Source organism: Helicoverpa zea, chromosome 21, assembly GCF_022581195.2.
Source record: "Helicoverpa zea isolate HzStark_Cry1AcR chromosome 21, ilHelZeax1.1, whole genome shotgun sequence".
NCBI classification, from domain to species: domain Eukaryota; kingdom Metazoa; phylum Arthropoda; class Insecta; order Lepidoptera; family Noctuidae; genus Helicoverpa; species Helicoverpa zea.
Genome location: NC_061472.1, coordinates 3,077,528 through 3,096,094, shown reverse-complemented (window position 1 = coordinate 3,096,094; position 18,567 = coordinate 3,077,528). Strand labels below are relative to the sequence as shown.

Genomic DNA, 18,567 nt, shown 5'->3' with positions numbered 1-18,567 from the left:
AAAGTGTTTCATTTAAAATTCAACGCGGCGGCTTTTACAAAGGAGGGTAACGTGTTCGCAATACGAATAAACTGTGTAAGGTTAGGACGAAACGGTAAAGTAGGAAACAAATGGTAGCCCGATGAGCTTTTGTTTTTTTTTTCCTTCGAAAGAAAAATAAATAAATAATCCTATTTCAAACAATGCATGAGTTGGTTAAAAATACCGCAACATTTTTATTTTCTCTCATAGAATTGTGTAAATTTCAGAAATCTTATACGACAGAAATTAATGTAACCAAACGATAAATCTTGTAGCTCTAAGTACCATTTTAATGCCATTCAAACTCAAACCAGAACCATGTTGACAAAAGCCAACGAACTACTTTGCCAATACTATAATCACGATATTCCAAACACATTAGTATCAAATAGACTGTAAATAGAACGAGCGTTTTATAATGAATATTCTGAAGACATCGACAGATTAATAATACGATATGACAGGTGGTTGAACGAAGTGGGTCGAAGTTATTAATAAATCGAATAATAGCTGGGCCTTTTGTACCACGTCGGCGGCAGTAGGGTTAATGCTTGAGATTTTTGTCTTTAAAGTTGATGAATGATTGAGATCCTTTAAATCCATTAATTTGCTGATACTATCAGATGTTATAATTACCTAAATGCAAAAGGACCTAACAAGGGCTAGTCAATTATAATTATTGTGTACTAGCAACCCGACCCGGCCCTCCTAAATCTCAAAAATAACAGTATTTCTCCACTATGTAATGGTTGTTATTTTACATATAAATCTTTATCTTCAGTCACTCTATCTATTAAAAAAACCGCTTCTAAATCCGTTGCGCAGTTTTAAAGATTTAAGCAAACATAGGCATATGGGGTAAGGGTAAGATCCCCTTCACAACATATTTTGTATTCATAAAATTATATACAGAAATATATGATGATTTCAACTTCTGCTTGATGAAAATGTGATTCCTTTAATTTGACATCCACGGACCGCAACAAGCTTTGCTTACCCTAAGATCGATTGACTTGGGCAAATTACCCACGAGCTCTCTTTTAACCAGAATAGTATGGAACGAAAAATTAATAATTTATGAATCGCTGTACGTATATGGGGAGCGTTTGGTTGACCGCGGTTCAAGGCCGTGTTTTATTTTTAATTTTAGGTGTTTGTGTGGGTAAGTTGTATGTTTTTTCAGTCGACTTAATAAAGATAAGGGTTATAATACTAGAAAACACAAAGCGACAATAACTATCGTTTGTGTATTTGATTCGTTTAATTTAATAATTTACAGAAAGGACTTTGAGAAAACATGTAATTGAATCTAATAAGAATAAAAACGTTCTTCTATATAAAATAATCAGGAAAACTGTGCAGAACATAATTTTCGCAAAGAAGCTTATTAAGATACCGTGAATGAACGTCTCATTAATATCGATCTAAGAAATGTAGAGTAACAGCGCGCCAAGAAGAAATGCTGAGTATGAGCAATTTTCAAATCCTAATCAATCACTGAACTGAAAAACGCTGAATTCACCAAATTATACAATTTTTTTTTTATTTTGAAAATTCATGAGTATTGATTTTTACAGTAAGCAGTTTATGAGAAAGGTGAATAAATATTGCATTTATGGAGAATAACAAACAGGTGGAGACAATACTAGACAGAAATTAATGTAACGATTATATACTGCCCAAATGAAACGGAATCTACTCAAATGAGCGGAACAAGCACGCTTCGAACAAAAGGGACATCCTGATACCTATATAGATACACATAATATTACTAGCAAACAACCAGAATGAGGAAATAACAACTCTATGACAATGACAATAAGGTTGAGCGACACGCAATTTGTAAATTTGCTGGTAAAATGGAACGTTCCTGTTGCCCGAAGCCAGTTAATTTTCAGTCAGTGCCGCGCGCGGCGCCACTGTCGTCGGTGGGCGTCGTTACGCGCTCCCAAACGCAACCCCGCGCGTTTTTCCCTCGCCGGAAAAAAATATATATTAAAAATAATACAACAGCCAGTTCAAATATCGAGTACCAAATAAAAATTCCTCTGTGATCCGAACGATCGGTGATTATCATCTGTGTTCTGTTCTTAATCGATTACGTTTACAAAATAACGATACAAAAATAGTGTTTATAAGCGTTTTACGGTGCAGATCGGCATGGCCGTCGTACTAAATATTGCGTGTATTTTCACCGAATAGACGATTATTTCGCTACATCAGACAAGTGCGTTACGCGTCCTACTATGTTTTCCGAGGAATTTTCCCATAATTGGATGTCAGGCTGGATAAATAAACCTAATTCGATTCAGAATACGTTTCATTCAACGCATTCGATGTAAACATTATTAAATTTACGTATGTATGAGATTTGATGATTGTATTTTTAAATGTTGTTTGCTTTTTTAGTGCGAATACGAGGAAAATTAAATTGTTGTACGCGATAATATTGTTGTAAATCGCGTTATCCTATGTTACTATTGCTGATAATTTTGTAGAAAATTGTTTTGTTACTTGCTTCAGTAACATTTTTGTTGTTTTGCTCAATATTTGGCCCTGAAAATCTAAATTTACACTTTATTGACCCAGATTTTAAAATATAATTTCAATTGCAATGTGTTAAATAAATTGATAAGAGAGATCTTACATCTGTTGCTTTCACTCAGAGACACGTTTTTGCAAATCCAAACTAATCAATTTCGATCGAATATGTTTTTAAAGCAATTAATAAAGGTGACCTTTTCAACTAATAAACAGCGCAATTTCTCGTACAAGCGTACTCAATAAAGCTGATAGATTACAGAATCATAAACCTTTACAAGCCTAAACGAAATAACATCAGCTATATTAATGTATCAACCAACCTCTTTTGCCATTTTGGTCCCTCAGTACTCATTCTAGAATATGCGTGCCATAATTTTAAAAAAGAAGAAAATACGTACAACCTCCTTCGAATATTAAAACGTTAAAGGTCAAAGTTTATTCTGGAATTTATAACAAACAAATCATAGCCGACATGCAAAAAGTATGATTAAGCAACCTCAAAGCCACATTTTTCCTTTGTTGGTAAGGAATTTGGCAAAGGAGTCTGAGTTTTGAGGTCTTAAAAAGTAATAAGAGTATCTTTTGAGGAATTTGTTTTGATAATGAAAAATATTTGAATAATTCGTTGCCTCTTTATTTAAAGGTTAGGTTTAGGAATACCAATTTTCATTTCATTCATATATTTTTGATTATTATGTAGATATCCTATACCTTTTAGATTATAAGCGTCTATAGGTTATAGCTGATTATTGTCATCATTATTTACAGTGACTGCGCATTAAAACGACTTGTTCCCAGAAATTGTGTAGAATTTACTTATTACGCGCCTATTTTCTCCGTGATACTAATGTGAAGTCTCATATTTAATTCAAATAGGTCTTCGAAAGCTATTGTTAAAGGTCAAATACTAGTTGTTGCGCTGATTGGAACAATTGGGCGGGATACTCGAACAGATTTCAGGAAATGTTAGCTTGCGTTCAGTCTTAACCATTTCTTAATGTAACTGTTTATCATTATTTTCTTAGTTTTAACTTGAATCTTTTTAAATATTTAAAACACAAATGACAAAATGGGTTTAAGAAAATAAACTAAACAAAAGCCATCCCGTTATGTTTCGTCTTTTTCAACTGTAATTTAGACACAATTGCATTTAGCACGAGCACAAAAATAGACATACTAGTATAAAATCCTCATGTTTATAATTCCCAGCAAAAAGTAATTAACAGAGCCTCAAAAGCTTTGCCTTTTGCATTCACATATTAACTTTAAATTAAAAATCTTCTGCATGAATTCTTACCTCTCCAAAAAGGTTCATCATTGGATTATCTGGATTTCGAGACAAGAATCCACATAAATAATTCAACACCTTCATATTGAGGGTCTGTTTTAAATATTGAGGAATACTTTACTTTAGGTACCTGTTTTGATCCCTTGTTGATAGGAAGCCCTAAGCATTTGCTGGCTAATCTGATAATCCTTCAAACACGTCTATACGAGTTTATACCTCCAGTATTAAAGGCTGTTAGGCCATTACCCCTAATTCCTTTAACACAGCAACTTAGTTCAAAGAAGGTAGTGCAATATTCTGAACTTTAAAGCACTTATTTGCGATCTTCAGTCGCTGTAAAAATGTTCGTGACATCGCACGTGGAACGTGTCTTGGAATTGTTATGTCATTTTTGTTCGAGAGAGAAGCGGGACACGGTATGATAGAAGAAATAAAATAGTTAGAATCCGAGTATTGTGTAATAGATTGCTAGTTTGAGTACCATTTTACTATATGTAAGGCTCATTTGCTCATTGATTTACCTACCAATTGTGGTGTAAGCAGAAAGGTCATTAGAGATTGGAAGAGTATTGTGGTATACTTTGAGAATATTCAGTAAAACATCAATCTATTGCATTGCTTCATTGTCTTATCCCAAGCCTATTTCGCAGCTCAATTTATCACCAATCTTATTTCCCTCAAGGTAAGCAGTAATGCAGCCATTACTTTCGCATTGGCGTCCCCATCCACCTGCCTCCAATCTAATCCAGTCCGTGATATATAGTTTAGTAATTCACCAAGACCACTTGATGAATGTGTTTCAGCTCAATAACACGCCACACCATATAATTTTACGAAATACCATTATATTTAGAAAGTCCTTGTACCATCATTGTTATGCTACACTAAAGTATCTTTTCTGGTAGATTTTATAGTTTTAGTTTCCTCAATCATGACATTAGTATTTACATTTTGCATTCCTTAATTTTAATTATTCGTAGCTGAGTTAGTCATGCTCAAGGTGTTTGTTAGTATAATGCGATTTATATTGGGAATAAAGATCACAATAATTTTGCGTGCTGTTTTTTTGTTTTCGGATGTTATGGCTCACGCTCGTTTCTCTGCTTCATATAATTATGTCAAACTATTTGTTTATGAGCACTTCATTTTGATAAATGGCTGCTACTAGCTATGAATTCACCATTGACAATATTTCAAGCAAGGTTTCAGTGCATTCTATGCCAGCTGTCTATGAAAATGCAATTCTAAGATATCATTGTTCAACACTACCTAGGCAATAGATGCAAAACATTGCCAAATGGATTTAGACAGCAGATGTGAAAGTTTACTTGGCTGAGAACATTAATGGTAATTCAGAAGCTTAGGAACGTGTAAGATATGAAATAGAACGATATAAAAATGTTCTAGACAAAGATATGATGATAGCAAAGAATGGTGCTAAAATAAACATAACTAATGAAGTAGATGCCAACTAAGATTTCAACGTTCCAGTTATACTGCTAATAGACGTTTTTCTAGTCGAAGTTTTTAATCCGACGTTTCATAATAGACTAGCGGCTTCCAGCGGCTTTTCCCGATCAGAATCAATAGATAGAGGACGGATTGCGATGCTTGAAATGACAAAACGATATTGCGTACCATTGTGAGCGCGGTTCATCCAATTATCTTATTAAGTTCTTTTGTTTCTAATGTTCTGTTGTTGTTTTTTGGATTGTATTGATGAAAACTAGCTGTAATTTATGGTAGGTGTTAGAATATTTGGAACGTATTTTGTGTTGGTTTGTGTTTATAATCAAAATATCGTTTAGAAATGGAATTTATAATTTTGCTTATCGACTGTCGACAGTTTTTGGAAAGGAAAGTTGACCCTGCAAAACTCAAATGTCATAACGAATGTTAGCAAAATAAAGTTTATTCATTTATAAAAATGTCAGAACCAGAACGTGTAGTAATAAAACATCTACTTATAAACTGATTCCATGTTCATTATGGCTGAAAGTGCTACAAAATTGCACTTCCAACTTTGATTAACTTGTAGCGACGCAAAAAGTGGTTCATTTTACAAATTGACGAGAAAAACCTAGGTTGTTAGAAGCAACTAGTATTTATCAAAATTGCTCTTGAGAGCTGTTTAAATCCCTACTAATATTATAAATGCGAAAGTAACTCTGTTTGTCTATCTGTTACGCTTTCACGTCTAAACCAAATTTTAATAAAATTTGGTACAGAGATAGAGTTGACCTTGAGAAAGAACAAAGGATAGTTTTTATCCCGAACTTTTGAAGAGTTCTCTTGGAAACGCGATATAACCGAATTCGAAGCGGGCGAAGCCGCGGGCGGAAGCTAGTCAACTATAACCGTAATATAATTAGACTTTAATGGCAGGTTAGCGTAACCGTGTTATGTAAAATAATTTATTGTGTTATGCTTTCCTAAGTACTACATTCATTTAGAATAAATACGAAATAGTGGAGATTCTTGGTATGGTACACCTGTTTTTAAAAGGTACCGATGAAAAATAAACTGTTGGGCTTATTTCCTGTTTTGATCTGGACCTCCAATTGCTCTTAATATAACGTCATAGTGAATTGTAAGTTTAGAGTCTATAATTTGGTAGAATACAATACTACAAAAAAATGAAATTTTTAAGCAATTTTCCCCAAATTGCATGCCCTTTTTCCAACTCTTTAACACTAAATACGTATAACCATGACTCATATTGTTCTTACAAGTACAAATGACCCCTCCCGCTGTGGGTTAGCAGCGGGGAGGGAGTGTCAGACTCTTACTGACTAAAAACCGTCGTGTTCCGTCGTAGGCTTTTATGTACCAGGGCCGCGGTAACTCTTTCGAACAACCCGCAGCATAACTACCTAGCTCAAAACACATTACTTCTAGACATATCCGAACTGGTTTATTTCATTCCATACCATTGTAAACAAAAGGAGTATACAGACACATTTGCGAATCAATCGGACTTAGTTTACATTTCAATTTCTGTGTTTACGACTTCTAATTGATATTGGAGTATATCATTGAACTACATAGATGTGGTCTTTGGAATTTGCATGTCTGAACTACGGTTATAAATTGTCCGTCTTGTAGTACCTTTATTAAATACTCCTTTGAATATTATTTGATGTTTTCGAATGTCCAAAACCTTTGAAGTTTTCAAGAAAAAAAAATAGTACCTAACTGCTGCAAAAATCCTAATTTGGATTACACTTTACTTACATGCACGTGTACAGAAATTGTAAAAAGTATTCTTGGCAGTCGGGTAGAAAAGCTCGGCCTTCGTAATGATATGTATTTATGAACTATACACAACAAATTTTTCTACCGTGTAAGTTTAATACCTATGTGTATATAGCACTAACAATCACTAAGTAAAACTTTACTCAAGATAACATTTTTGTAATATCATAGTGACACACAGTGGGTGAGATTTCATTGCGAGCAGTCGACGCCACAATGCGAATTCCAGTTGTTGAAATCAGCTTCGTACTTAACGAATCAGTGTTTATGATTCGAGACCAAACCGTTTCTATTCGCTCCAAATATCAGGAATACTTCGCAAAGTAAACATGACAAAACTACTGTAAACTGCAAACTTTTAGTCGGCCGACAGTTTCGGGCTCATAAATCAGTATGAATATGAATGTACGCACATAACAACCATTCAGGTATTTGTCCGGTATCAGACTGCGGCCCGATTCTCCTAAGTTAATAATGTCAAAATCAAATAGAAATTGAATCGCAATATGATCGCAATAGCAGTTATAACCATATCGGGCATTCTGCTACTAATATAAGACCAATCGTATTCCAACGACATTCGATTGGTTTGCGATTGGTCTGCTATTTTGGTGATTTTGGTCTATACGGTAGTTTGCTCTACAATCATATTGCAATCGTAAATCATTTGCAGACAAAATGATTCATTATTGAATGACAGAAAAGGATAAAAACGTTATATGAAAAAATAGAGGAATGCCACATACGCTTCAATCGTAATTGAGTCGGGATTGAATCTCAGTCGAATATGAATCGTATGTCGCTTAAGTAAAATTAGGAGAATCGGGCCCCTGACCTAAAACTTTGATTTAATTCACGATTTACTTACGTAAAAAGAAAACCATCCATTGGGTAAACTGTCGGCCAACTATTTAGTCTTCAGTGTGCGGGTACTCTAAATGTTTTCGAATACCAAATGCTCACAAAATATAAATATACTAGATCCAGAGATATTCACAACGTCACAAACTTTACTTCTTTTGTTTAGATAAATGGTCACATCCACAACACAACCTTGATCAATGAATCTATGCGACTGCTAAGTGCTAATCCTAATTATACTGTCACGTGAAAGAATGCACCTGCGGGATAAGTAGTATTTTGACTATTCTATATTGCCCACGCAGACGAAGTTGCGGGCAACAGCTAGTATAAATATAAAAACAAAGATAGGTACAAAAGTTTTACACAACACACTTTTTATCGTTGCTTTATTATGAATATTTTTGTGTGAATAGATGATACTAGTATCAAACCGCGACTTTCTCTATGTAGTTTCCTTCTGGTCTCAATGCTCGGTTAATAGAATCCTAGCTACCAGTTTAATTGTTACACTTTTCCTTTTGGGCTTATTTATGCAAATTATGAGCAAATTGTATTATAGATTATATTTTTAAAACTTTCAACCACGCAATATGGCCTTTCATTCAGAAGACTCTCATGTCCTTCTATCCCAATTACGGACGATGACTTTATTTACAATTTCTTAAAAAATACCTGTCATTTCGGCATATAATTATACCTACTTATTCGTAGTATTCTATTTCGTTAGCTAAACTGTACTAACTGGCGAGAGGCGCAATAAAGCCGGTTACACAAGTGCAACAATGGAAGGAGGTAACAGAGTCCTTACGTGGCGCGGTGTCGCGTTACCAAGCTTAAGTCTTGGACACACTATTTGGTGCATTGTGAATGAAGAATTTGTTTTATTTATTTCAGTGTTCCTGTAGGTACTCTGTTGATGACACAAGGAGAAAAATAGAATCAATTATGTACAAAGGTACTGTTTATTTCGTAAGAAATCTCTTTCAGCAGATCCGTTAGTTTATAAGCTTTTTCTCGATAACCAAGAGTGTAAGGAGTTATTTAGAATGATAACTAAAACTTAATGGAAGTATTTTGCTCATGTGGTTGTATGCTACGTACAGAGCAGTGAAATACTCGTCGAATTTTCTTCGGAGAATGCATTAATTCAATAATGAAATCGATAGCCTAGTCAATCTGCACCGTAAAATCTGTGTCTAAAAAATACGAAAATAATTTCCAGCTCCAAAAAATGAAAACACAAAAAACAATTTAAACCAAAAATCTTAAAAAAAAAACGAAACATTCCCAAAGAATAACCAAAGACATGTCACAAAGTACAGTGTAAAATTAAAAAGGATAAACCTCAAAATGCGTCGAGACTGCCTCAAGTTGAGGCTAAGTGACCCAAGTCCCGGGTCCCTTTCGTTCCATGCCTCGGACTCGGAAGAAGAGAGTTCAGACCGAGGCAGCCGGAGTTCTAGGAGTGGGGTCGATGAACCTCATGCCTTGCCTGCTACCGTCACCGCTGCTCAGGTAAATTTTGGACTGATATGTACGGATTTCGTGCTAGGTTAAAACTATGACCTTGAAGTTCAAGGCCTGAACGTAGTTTCAAGTGGGTCTTATTTTAAGACCAAGTTTTATAATAAGTTGGACTAAAGACCACGTTTATAGTATCTAACGTGTATGGTGGACTCACTTACAAAATTGTAAGCGTGATTATCGGACACAAAATAAGCCAACTTTTTTTTGTTGGTCAGTTAACACCCCAAATAACAATTACTATATTTGCCCTTTCATTGAGGAAACAATATTTTCTTTCAGCCCTAATCATTCACGAAGCAATTAAGCTCCCACGAGGCAAACTGCGGTATAAAATACATTTACCTCTCTCGACCAGTTGGGTAAAACAATTTACCCTTAGGGCGAAACCCTATGTAGGGCACAAAACCTTTATGATTTCGTAATGACCGGCTTTCCTTCCGTGTTCCACTGAAATAACGTAACTGACCAATTGTATTTTTTAGGATACTAGCTTCTGCCCGCGGTTTCACCCACGTCCCTGGAGAACCACGTCCTGCAACCGGGTAAAGCAGCCGGTAGTCTTTCTCAGACTCTAGACTATACAGTATACCAAATTACATTTAAATCGGTCAAGAGTCTAAGAAAGGACTTATATTATTTTAAAACTTAGTCTCGAAGCACAACAAATCCCAATTTATCTGAAATCGTTGATATTTGAAATGAATTCCACCAATATTCCCTCAAACTACGCGAAAAACATCCCCCAATAATGTTCTACCAAGACACCCGAACATTCATAACGTCTGAAGGAGGCCAAATATTCCCTTATATAATAAAAATATACGTTTCAATCATATTTCCTCATTTTATGTGGGTCATAAATTCCTACCGTGTGTACCGTCTTTATTCATCGATCATGCGTTAGCGTTCGTATCCAAATGGTTATTGATCCATGACCGAGTTTGACCGACTTTGCCAGTTTAGGACTTTGTGGGTACTTTTATTATAAGTTTTCGTGAAGTTATAAAAGATTTTTGGAAGTATGGGTTCATTAAATTGGAGAAATAAATAAAGTCTCACGTGGGCTATACTTAAGATTCTTTTTTGTTTCGAACCAGTAAGAAAATTTATTCCTGCACCTTTTAAATGGACGTAATTAAACCTAGAAATATGCTTATTCACCACGCATACACGTATTATTTAATCAAATAGCAAAATAAATACATATTACGCAAAAATGTGTACCTTTCACGTCTTTGAAGACACTGATATTAAAAAATAAACCTTACCTATATTTAATTAAATCAACCACAGCTTTTAATTACAAGAAAATACACTTTTCCAACATCCTTATATTCTTTATGAAAACATTTTTGCAAAGCTACTAGGATTTTTTATTGGATAAAATCAATTTGCATCTAGAAACGAGACGCAGAAATCTTAGAATCAAATTACTTTACTGAGCGGAATGGAATGAAGTCCTTGCATTTTTAAGTTTGATGAAAAACTCGTCTTGTACTTAGTTTACTATTATTTTTAACTCGTTGAAATGGGAAAATGAGGTTTTATTTCATATCTCAATTTTTGCAATCATGTTATTAGGTACTATTTAGAAATGAAATAATTATGCACGGGTAGTTTCGGTACACACAAACTCAGACACTCGAATTTTAGTAAAATAGTGTAGTAGAAGAAGTGTATTCGATAACTACTATGTGCAACAACACGATTTTAGCCATTTACTATATTCCAATTTACCTAAATATTACGAACTCATCCGTATCCCAACTTCTCGGCCTAAAATGGAACAAAAAAAAAACATATTTTGGAATCTTTCTCTTGCCCCCCATTCCCATTTTACTTGGGCAAAACGCGCTTTAATAATATTTATATTTTTTTTAACTAATAATGGAGTAGCTCTGAAATAAATAAATAATAACTGTGTACCTTTTATGTATTTACGTTGTGCAAAATTCAGTCTATCTGCGACAAGGTTGCTTTTTATCATACATGTAGTCATTAGGGACCACACATACATATGACTAGGCCAAACAAATATGAAAACTACTCAAATATTCAGTCCCTATGGTACTACATTGCTGTAGTGTGCAGCTCGCCTAACCCTATATTTGTAACTGCACACACTAGATTATTACATTATTACACGAATTGTTGACTTGAACAGTTCTCTTTTATTTTGCCTACATCACTCCAATACATGGCGACCCTTAGCCAGCAGTTAAAATTTTGCAACATGTGTAAAATACGAAAGTAGCTGAATAAATATGAAGAAATACAATTACGAAGAATAGAAGTTTGTGGCGACGAGAAATAAGAAAGGCAAGATTTTCAAACTACAGAAGATTTTCAAGCTACAGAAGATTTTCAAGCTACAGAAGATTTTCGACTACAGAAAAAAAACTCTCACAGAAGATTTGGACGAAGCGATGAAAACAATACAAGAAGACAGAAAAGGGTGTAGCTGCCGGGAGCCGGGAGAATGCTCAAGCCTTATGATGAGAGGATATGCAGGGCGCCGGGAGATAAATTGTACGGGTCCAGTGAGGAGCAGCTGGGAGTCAGTTCGAGTCCAATGCTGAGGAGTTTATTCACCCGCGCTACGTGAGACGTCATGACCTGCATATACGTTGACAGTAAATACGTGCCTACTGCAATGTAAGTTTTTCTCCACTTTTGTATTTTTATTTGCGTTATTTGTTATAAAGCGCTGTTTTAAAATGTTATTATTAAGGTCATGCATAAGTACTTTATATTCAGTTTGAGGAAATTATGTCACAACAATTGCGAGATTTACATGCTAAGTTAAAATATTTAAGAGAATATGTAATAAAACTTGGTCCAAATGGACGTACAGGAAATTTAGGTTTTAAGAAACTAGAAGAAGCTGAAAAAGAATATAGTAAATTGGAGTGTATTTTGACTCAACTGAATCAAGAAGTTAAAGATCAGAAGCTAGATAAAGAATCTTGTGACATTTGCCAAATATTGATTGATGAGATACGACATAATTTTACGAAAATAAAGAGCTTATTTTCTTTGAGAGATAGTAGTAGTCAAACTAACGATAGAGATTTGATAGAATATTCTATCTGTGTTACAAAAATGTCAGACTCATTTGATATTAAAACTGCAATTTCCCTGTTGCCGGTAATGAATGGCCAGGAGCAGGTGACAAACCAACTTATCGATGGTATTCTTCTTTATAGTTCGCTCATCAATGACGACAGTAGAAGTAAATTAATAGACTTCGTATTAAAAACACGTCTCTCTCCTAGTGCAAAACTGCGCCTTAAAACTACGTATGCTGACATTGAAAGTTTGGTAGGAGATATTCGCTTTTATTTGTTACCGAAAAAATCGGCGGTAGCATTACAAACCCAATTATTTAGAGCTACTCAAGGTCGCAGGACTATAGAAAAATTTGGGTCTGAGATCGAGGAGTTGTTCGTAAATTTGACGATTGCTCAGGCTAACGAGAAGCGCGATGCATATGAGGTATTACGTCCTCTCAATGAAAGGACTGCAATTAAAAGGTTTAGCGATGGTTTGACCGACAAACGGCTCAGCACTATCATTGCCTCGCGACAGTTTGCGTCCTTATCTGAAGCTATTACGACTGCGGTAGACGAGCAGTCTATGTCTCTCCACCCACAAGAGCAGGTTATGCAATTTAGAGCCAACCACAATGTTAAACGCGGAAACAGCAGAGGATTCCGAGGCCGAGGAGATAGGCATTTTTATAACACCAAGAATAATTATAATCGTAATTATAATTGTTATGAAAATAGCACAGGTCAAGGAACTTCACATAGCGTGAATCGCGGCAAACACTCAGGCGGTCAGCGCCAGCGTCAGCATTTTCGCGGCCGTCCGATGCGTTATCAGCGTGTTCAGCATAACACGCAAGAGTCCAATGGCCAAGACAACTTGCGCAATGATGTCGCAAATAATAATGACAATTTAGAGTTTTTTCGTACCTAAACAGTGTACTCATTCTATTTTTAGTTATAACAATTTTTGTGTAGTTAATTGTCAACTTAACGATAGTAATATTGATCTTAGTTTGTTAATCGATAGTGGGGCTAGCTTATGTGTACTGAAGTATGAATGGTTGTCGCGACATAGGCAGTTATTGAATTTGGTAGAACAGGATAAGATAGTTATAAAAGGAATTAGTGGTAATTTAGAGTCTATGGGATATATTTATTTAAATATTACAATTAACCATGTGAATTTTAATCATAAATTTCACATTTTTGAACATTTATCTTGCGCCGCAGAGGGGATACTCGGTCAGGATTTTTTCGAACAATATAACGCAGTATTAAATTACAAAGATGGTACACTGACTTTAGAATCCCAAAACGAGTCTGTTAGTGTTAATGTTAACAAAAATACGTTTATAATTCCACCCCGTTGCGAAGTCATCAAACACATCCCGACGTCACAAAATTGTGATTGCGTCATTTTGTCAAGAGAAGTTCATAAAGGAGTGTACACAGCGGGAGTAATATCGAAGCCACATAATGGATTTATTCCTGTTAGGATATTAAATACAACAGATAGTTCAGTTAGTATAAACACTTCAGAATTAACTGTTAGTTGTCTAGATAACTTTTATGTTTGTAAGTTTGATGACGATTGTTTATCTGTTGATAGAGTTAGAACTTTGCTCGCTACTTTGCAACTACATGCATATCTGAATAAAGAAGAGCAAATAAGCATTGAGAAAATATGTGCCAAGTATGCAGATGTTTTTCACTTACCAGGAGATACGCTCACAACAACTAATTTAATAGAGCATTCAATCCAACTAAAGGAAGACGCGTCTCCATCATATGTCAAGCCTTATCGATTGCCAAAAGCGTTGAAAGGCGAGGTACAAAAACAAATAGATGAAATGATTAAAAATGATATCATAGAAGAATCTATTTCAGAGTGGTCAAGTCCTATTTTATTAGTACCTAAAAAGACAGATAGGTCAGGAGAAAGGAAATGGAGACTTGTAGTAGATTATCGCCAACTCAATAATAGGATAAAAGATGATAAGTTTCCGTTACCTAACATCACTGAGATCCTAGATTCGCTATCAAACAACATTTATTTTTCAAAATTAGATCTCAGTCAAGGATATTATCAGCTGTCATTAGATAAAAAATCTAGAAAATATACTGCATTCACAACAGATAGGCAGTATCAAATGAAACGATGTCCAATGGGATTAAAGACATCTCCAAGTGCCTTTGCACGTCTTATGACTATAGCGATGTCAGGGTTAAATTACAAATCATGTTTCCTTTACCAAGACGATTGTATTGTTGTAGGTAACTGTCTTGAAACGCATAACAAGAACCTCATAAAAATTTTGGAATGTTTACGAAAAGTAAATTTGAAGTTAAATCCATTAAAATGTGAATTTTTGCGTAAGGAGATAGTTTATTTAGGTCACAAAATCACTTCAGAAGGTATATTTCCCGAACCATCAAAAGTATCATGCCTGCAAAAATACCCTGTCCCACAGAATGTAGACGAAGTCAAGAGGTTTGTTGCGTTCGCTAACTATTATAGGCGTTTTATTCCAAATTTTGCGGAAATAGCCTATCCTTTGAATGCGTTATGTAAGAAAAACGTACCGTTTGTGTGGAGTGATGAATGCGAGAGAGCATTTAATAAGTTAAAAGATATACTCATTAGTCCGACTGTACTTGACTATCCAGACTTTAGTGACAAAAATAATTTTACGTTACAAACTGACGCATCAAAACTTGGATTAGGCGCCGTACTGTCTAATAGTAATGGCAAGGTAGTTGCATATGCCAGCCGTAACTTGAAACCAGCTGAGACGCGATACCCTGTGATTGAGTTAGAATTACTTGCTATTGTTTGGGCTGTTCGACATTTTAGACCTTATTTATATGGGAAAAAGTTTTATATAAAAACTGACCACAAGCCATTGATTTACTTATTTAATATGACCGATCCTTCAAGCCGTTTAACTAAGTTTAGACTATATCTTGAGGAGTACGATTTTGAAATCAGTTACGTCCCAGGACGGCACAACGCAGCTGCAGATGCATTGAGCCGGATACCTATTACATCCAACAGTTTAAAGGAAATGCAACAGCATGTAGTATCGGTCATAACAAGAGCACAGGCTCGTAGGTTACGTACTGACTGTGATAACAATGACATGACTACGGAGGTATCCTCTACTTCAAGGCCTGATCAACCTAAAGTAGTGGAAATCCTCAAACGACCTATTGACAGCATTGAATTGATTCTATTTTATAATCAAAATACACTTAAACAGATAGAAAAATTAAAACATTTTAATAGTGATAATGGTAACTGCAAATTCGTGCCTGAAAAGTCAGCAATTTTTATTATTTCTCAATCGTTGTCTACCGTAAGTGTGTTAACGAGAGAATTACAACGTCTTTGCAAGCAAATCAAAATAAACGAACTCGTAATAATTAAAAATAAGCAATATGAACGATTTGTAAACAATTTTATAAAGGAAATGAGTCATTTGGATGGTTTCCCCAAGTTACTTGTTATTAAAGATGTGACAAGAATTACTGACAAAGATACAAAGACTGTGATCTTAAATGACTTCCATCTGTTACCCACCAGTGGCCACGCGGGGGTAAACAGAATGTTAAATAATATTAGGAAGTATTATTATTGGCCAGGAATGACTAATGACGTATCAGAATATGTAAAGAAATGTAAAAATTGTCAGATTCAAAAGCATTCCAATCGACATACGAAAGAGCCAATGATTATCACATCCACGGCATCCACTGCTTTTGAGAGAGTTAGTTTAGATTTAATGGGTCCATTAGATGTAGACAATTTTAATTATAAATATATTTTGACATTACAATGTGATCTGACTAAATATGTTGAAGCTTACCCTTTAGAAAAGAAGGATACAGTTTCAGTAGCACGATCATTTGTAAATAATTTTATTCTTAGATATGGTATCCCTACAGAAATAATAACAGACCAGGGAACAGAATTTATGTCATCAGTATTTACTGAAATTTGCAATTTATTGCATATAACAAAACTGCATTCAACAGCTTACCATCATGAGACTCTTGGAGGTTTGGAAAATACTCATAAGGTTTTAGGAGCTTATCTAAGGATTCAGTGTGATAATAATAAAACAGATTGGAGCGGTTGGCTTCCATTCTGGTGCTTTTCATTTAATACTACAGTCCACTCTGAGACAAAATACACTCCATTTGAATTAGTATTTGGTAAACATTGTAATCTACCATCTAACATAGAACAAAATTCATATGTTGATCCTTTATATAATCCTGATTCTTATCCTTTAGAACTAAAGTATAGACTTCAAAGAGCACAAGCTGAAGCAAGAAACAACTTGTTATTTAAAAAAAAAATAAGAAAAATGAATTTTGATAATACTATTAATTCAGTAATATATAAGAAAGGAGATTTAGTATTAATTAAAAATCAAGTAGGAGATAAGTTAGATAAGATTTATTTAGGACCATACAAAGTCATAGAGGATGTTTCACCAAATGTTAAAATTTTAAGGGATAATAAAGCATTTATAATTCATAAAAATAATACAAAAAAGTTTGTAACTTAAAATGTCGTTTAATTTTAGTTTTATTGGATTTGTTTGTAAAGTATGAAGTCTAATAATATTCTGTATTAATTTAGCCTAAGTAAAAAAAAAAAATAAAAAATAATAATATCATTGTATTAATTGAGTTTAAGTAAATAAAAAAAAAAGAATTATGTAATATAATATCATTTTTTTTTTGAAAAGGGGGAAGGTGTAGTGTGCAGCTCGCCTAACCCTATATTTGTAACTGCACACACTAGATTATTACATTATTACACGAATTGTTGACTTGAACAGTTCTCTTTTATTTTGCCTACATCACTCCAATACATTGCAGTGAAAATGTGTCGTGGAATTAATGTCCTAGAGTTTTAGAAATGTAGGTTATTCTTAACCAACCATTGGGTTTTAGGGACCAAAAATATCGTTATAATCTCTTTACACAAAATATATACGATTTTGTCTATTATGCATTCATTAATATACTGAACCGCCACAGATGACTGATGAATGACTGATGATTAAAAGACAGAAAATTAATTGACAATCTACAAAACTTGAAAGTCAAAAAGCCATGAAATTTTATTTATATTTTCACCTTGGTGCGTGTCACACACTAAGGATAGAAAGTAGGTACATATAATATGTACTTAGCGTACAATCATTGAATCTATCCAGCAAATCAGTTTTTATAATGTCCTTGTATTATAAAAACTGATTTGCTAGTTATTTTTGAAAATTATATAACTATGGGCTACTTTTTATCCTCTAGCAGTATCTAATATTTAACTGTAAGTACCTAATCTTCATGACGATAATGATACAAGCACTTTTATCACCAATCGAATATTTCTATAGAAATAAACTTGAAGCTATGACAGAGCATAAAAATTGGTGACCAAGCTCGTATACTAAATGAACCGTGAGATATTGTCATGTCAGAAATAGGTTGTAAATTATTATCTAGGGGAAGTTAAGTGGTTTTATGACATCCATTTTTAAAGGTTTTCGAGGTCATTAGACGTGTATATTTCAATGGTTTTTCGAAAAGTTTTTAGTTGTGAATCACAATGATTTTGTTTACAAATTACGATTGATTAAGCTAGGCGTATAAAAGTTCCCCTTGTAAGACAGCATTTTCTAAATACACAGATTAAATAATGTTTATAATATCGTCATTAATTTCTAGTAAATTTTGTACCAACCTAGCTCCTTTAACCAAGATCTCAATATTGCCTTACTCAATTATAATTTAATTTGCACCACTTTCCTTGCAACTACTTAACTCTAATTATTTTAAGTTCCTGCTTCTAAAAGCACTGCTTAGTACCGTTTACATAAAAAGCTATTAAAACTTTCAGCTTTTCTGTTGGACTGTAGTACAAGGTCTGGTAAGTGCTTGTACACTACTCCGCAGACATCCGAGGTTGTAGGTTTTGTTAACAAATAATAGATTAAAATAAAG

General features: G+C 34.3%; 2 protein-coding genes across 3 annotated transcripts in view; both read left to right on the top strand.

Annotated features, from left to right (window-relative positions):
- Positions 1–18,567, top strand: part of LOC124640548 (rho guanine nucleotide exchange factor 17) — a 120,652-nt gene that overhangs the window by 64,031 nt on the left and 38,054 nt on the right. The window lies entirely within an intron of this gene.
- On the top strand, positions 11,623–17,396 carry LOC124640550. The gene has a single exon (XM_047178342.1). The coding sequence runs from the start codon at positions 12,269–12,271 to the stop codon at positions 13,478–13,480; it is 1,212 nt and encodes a 403-aa protein (XP_047034298.1). The 5' UTR covers positions 11,623–12,268; the 3' UTR covers positions 13,481–17,396.

What these genes read in the sequence shown, in the direction of transcription:
- LOC124640550 (XM_047178342.1), top strand. Translation starts at nt 12,269, where the DNA reads ATGTCACAACAATTGCGAGATTTACATGCTAAGTTAAAATATTTAAGA.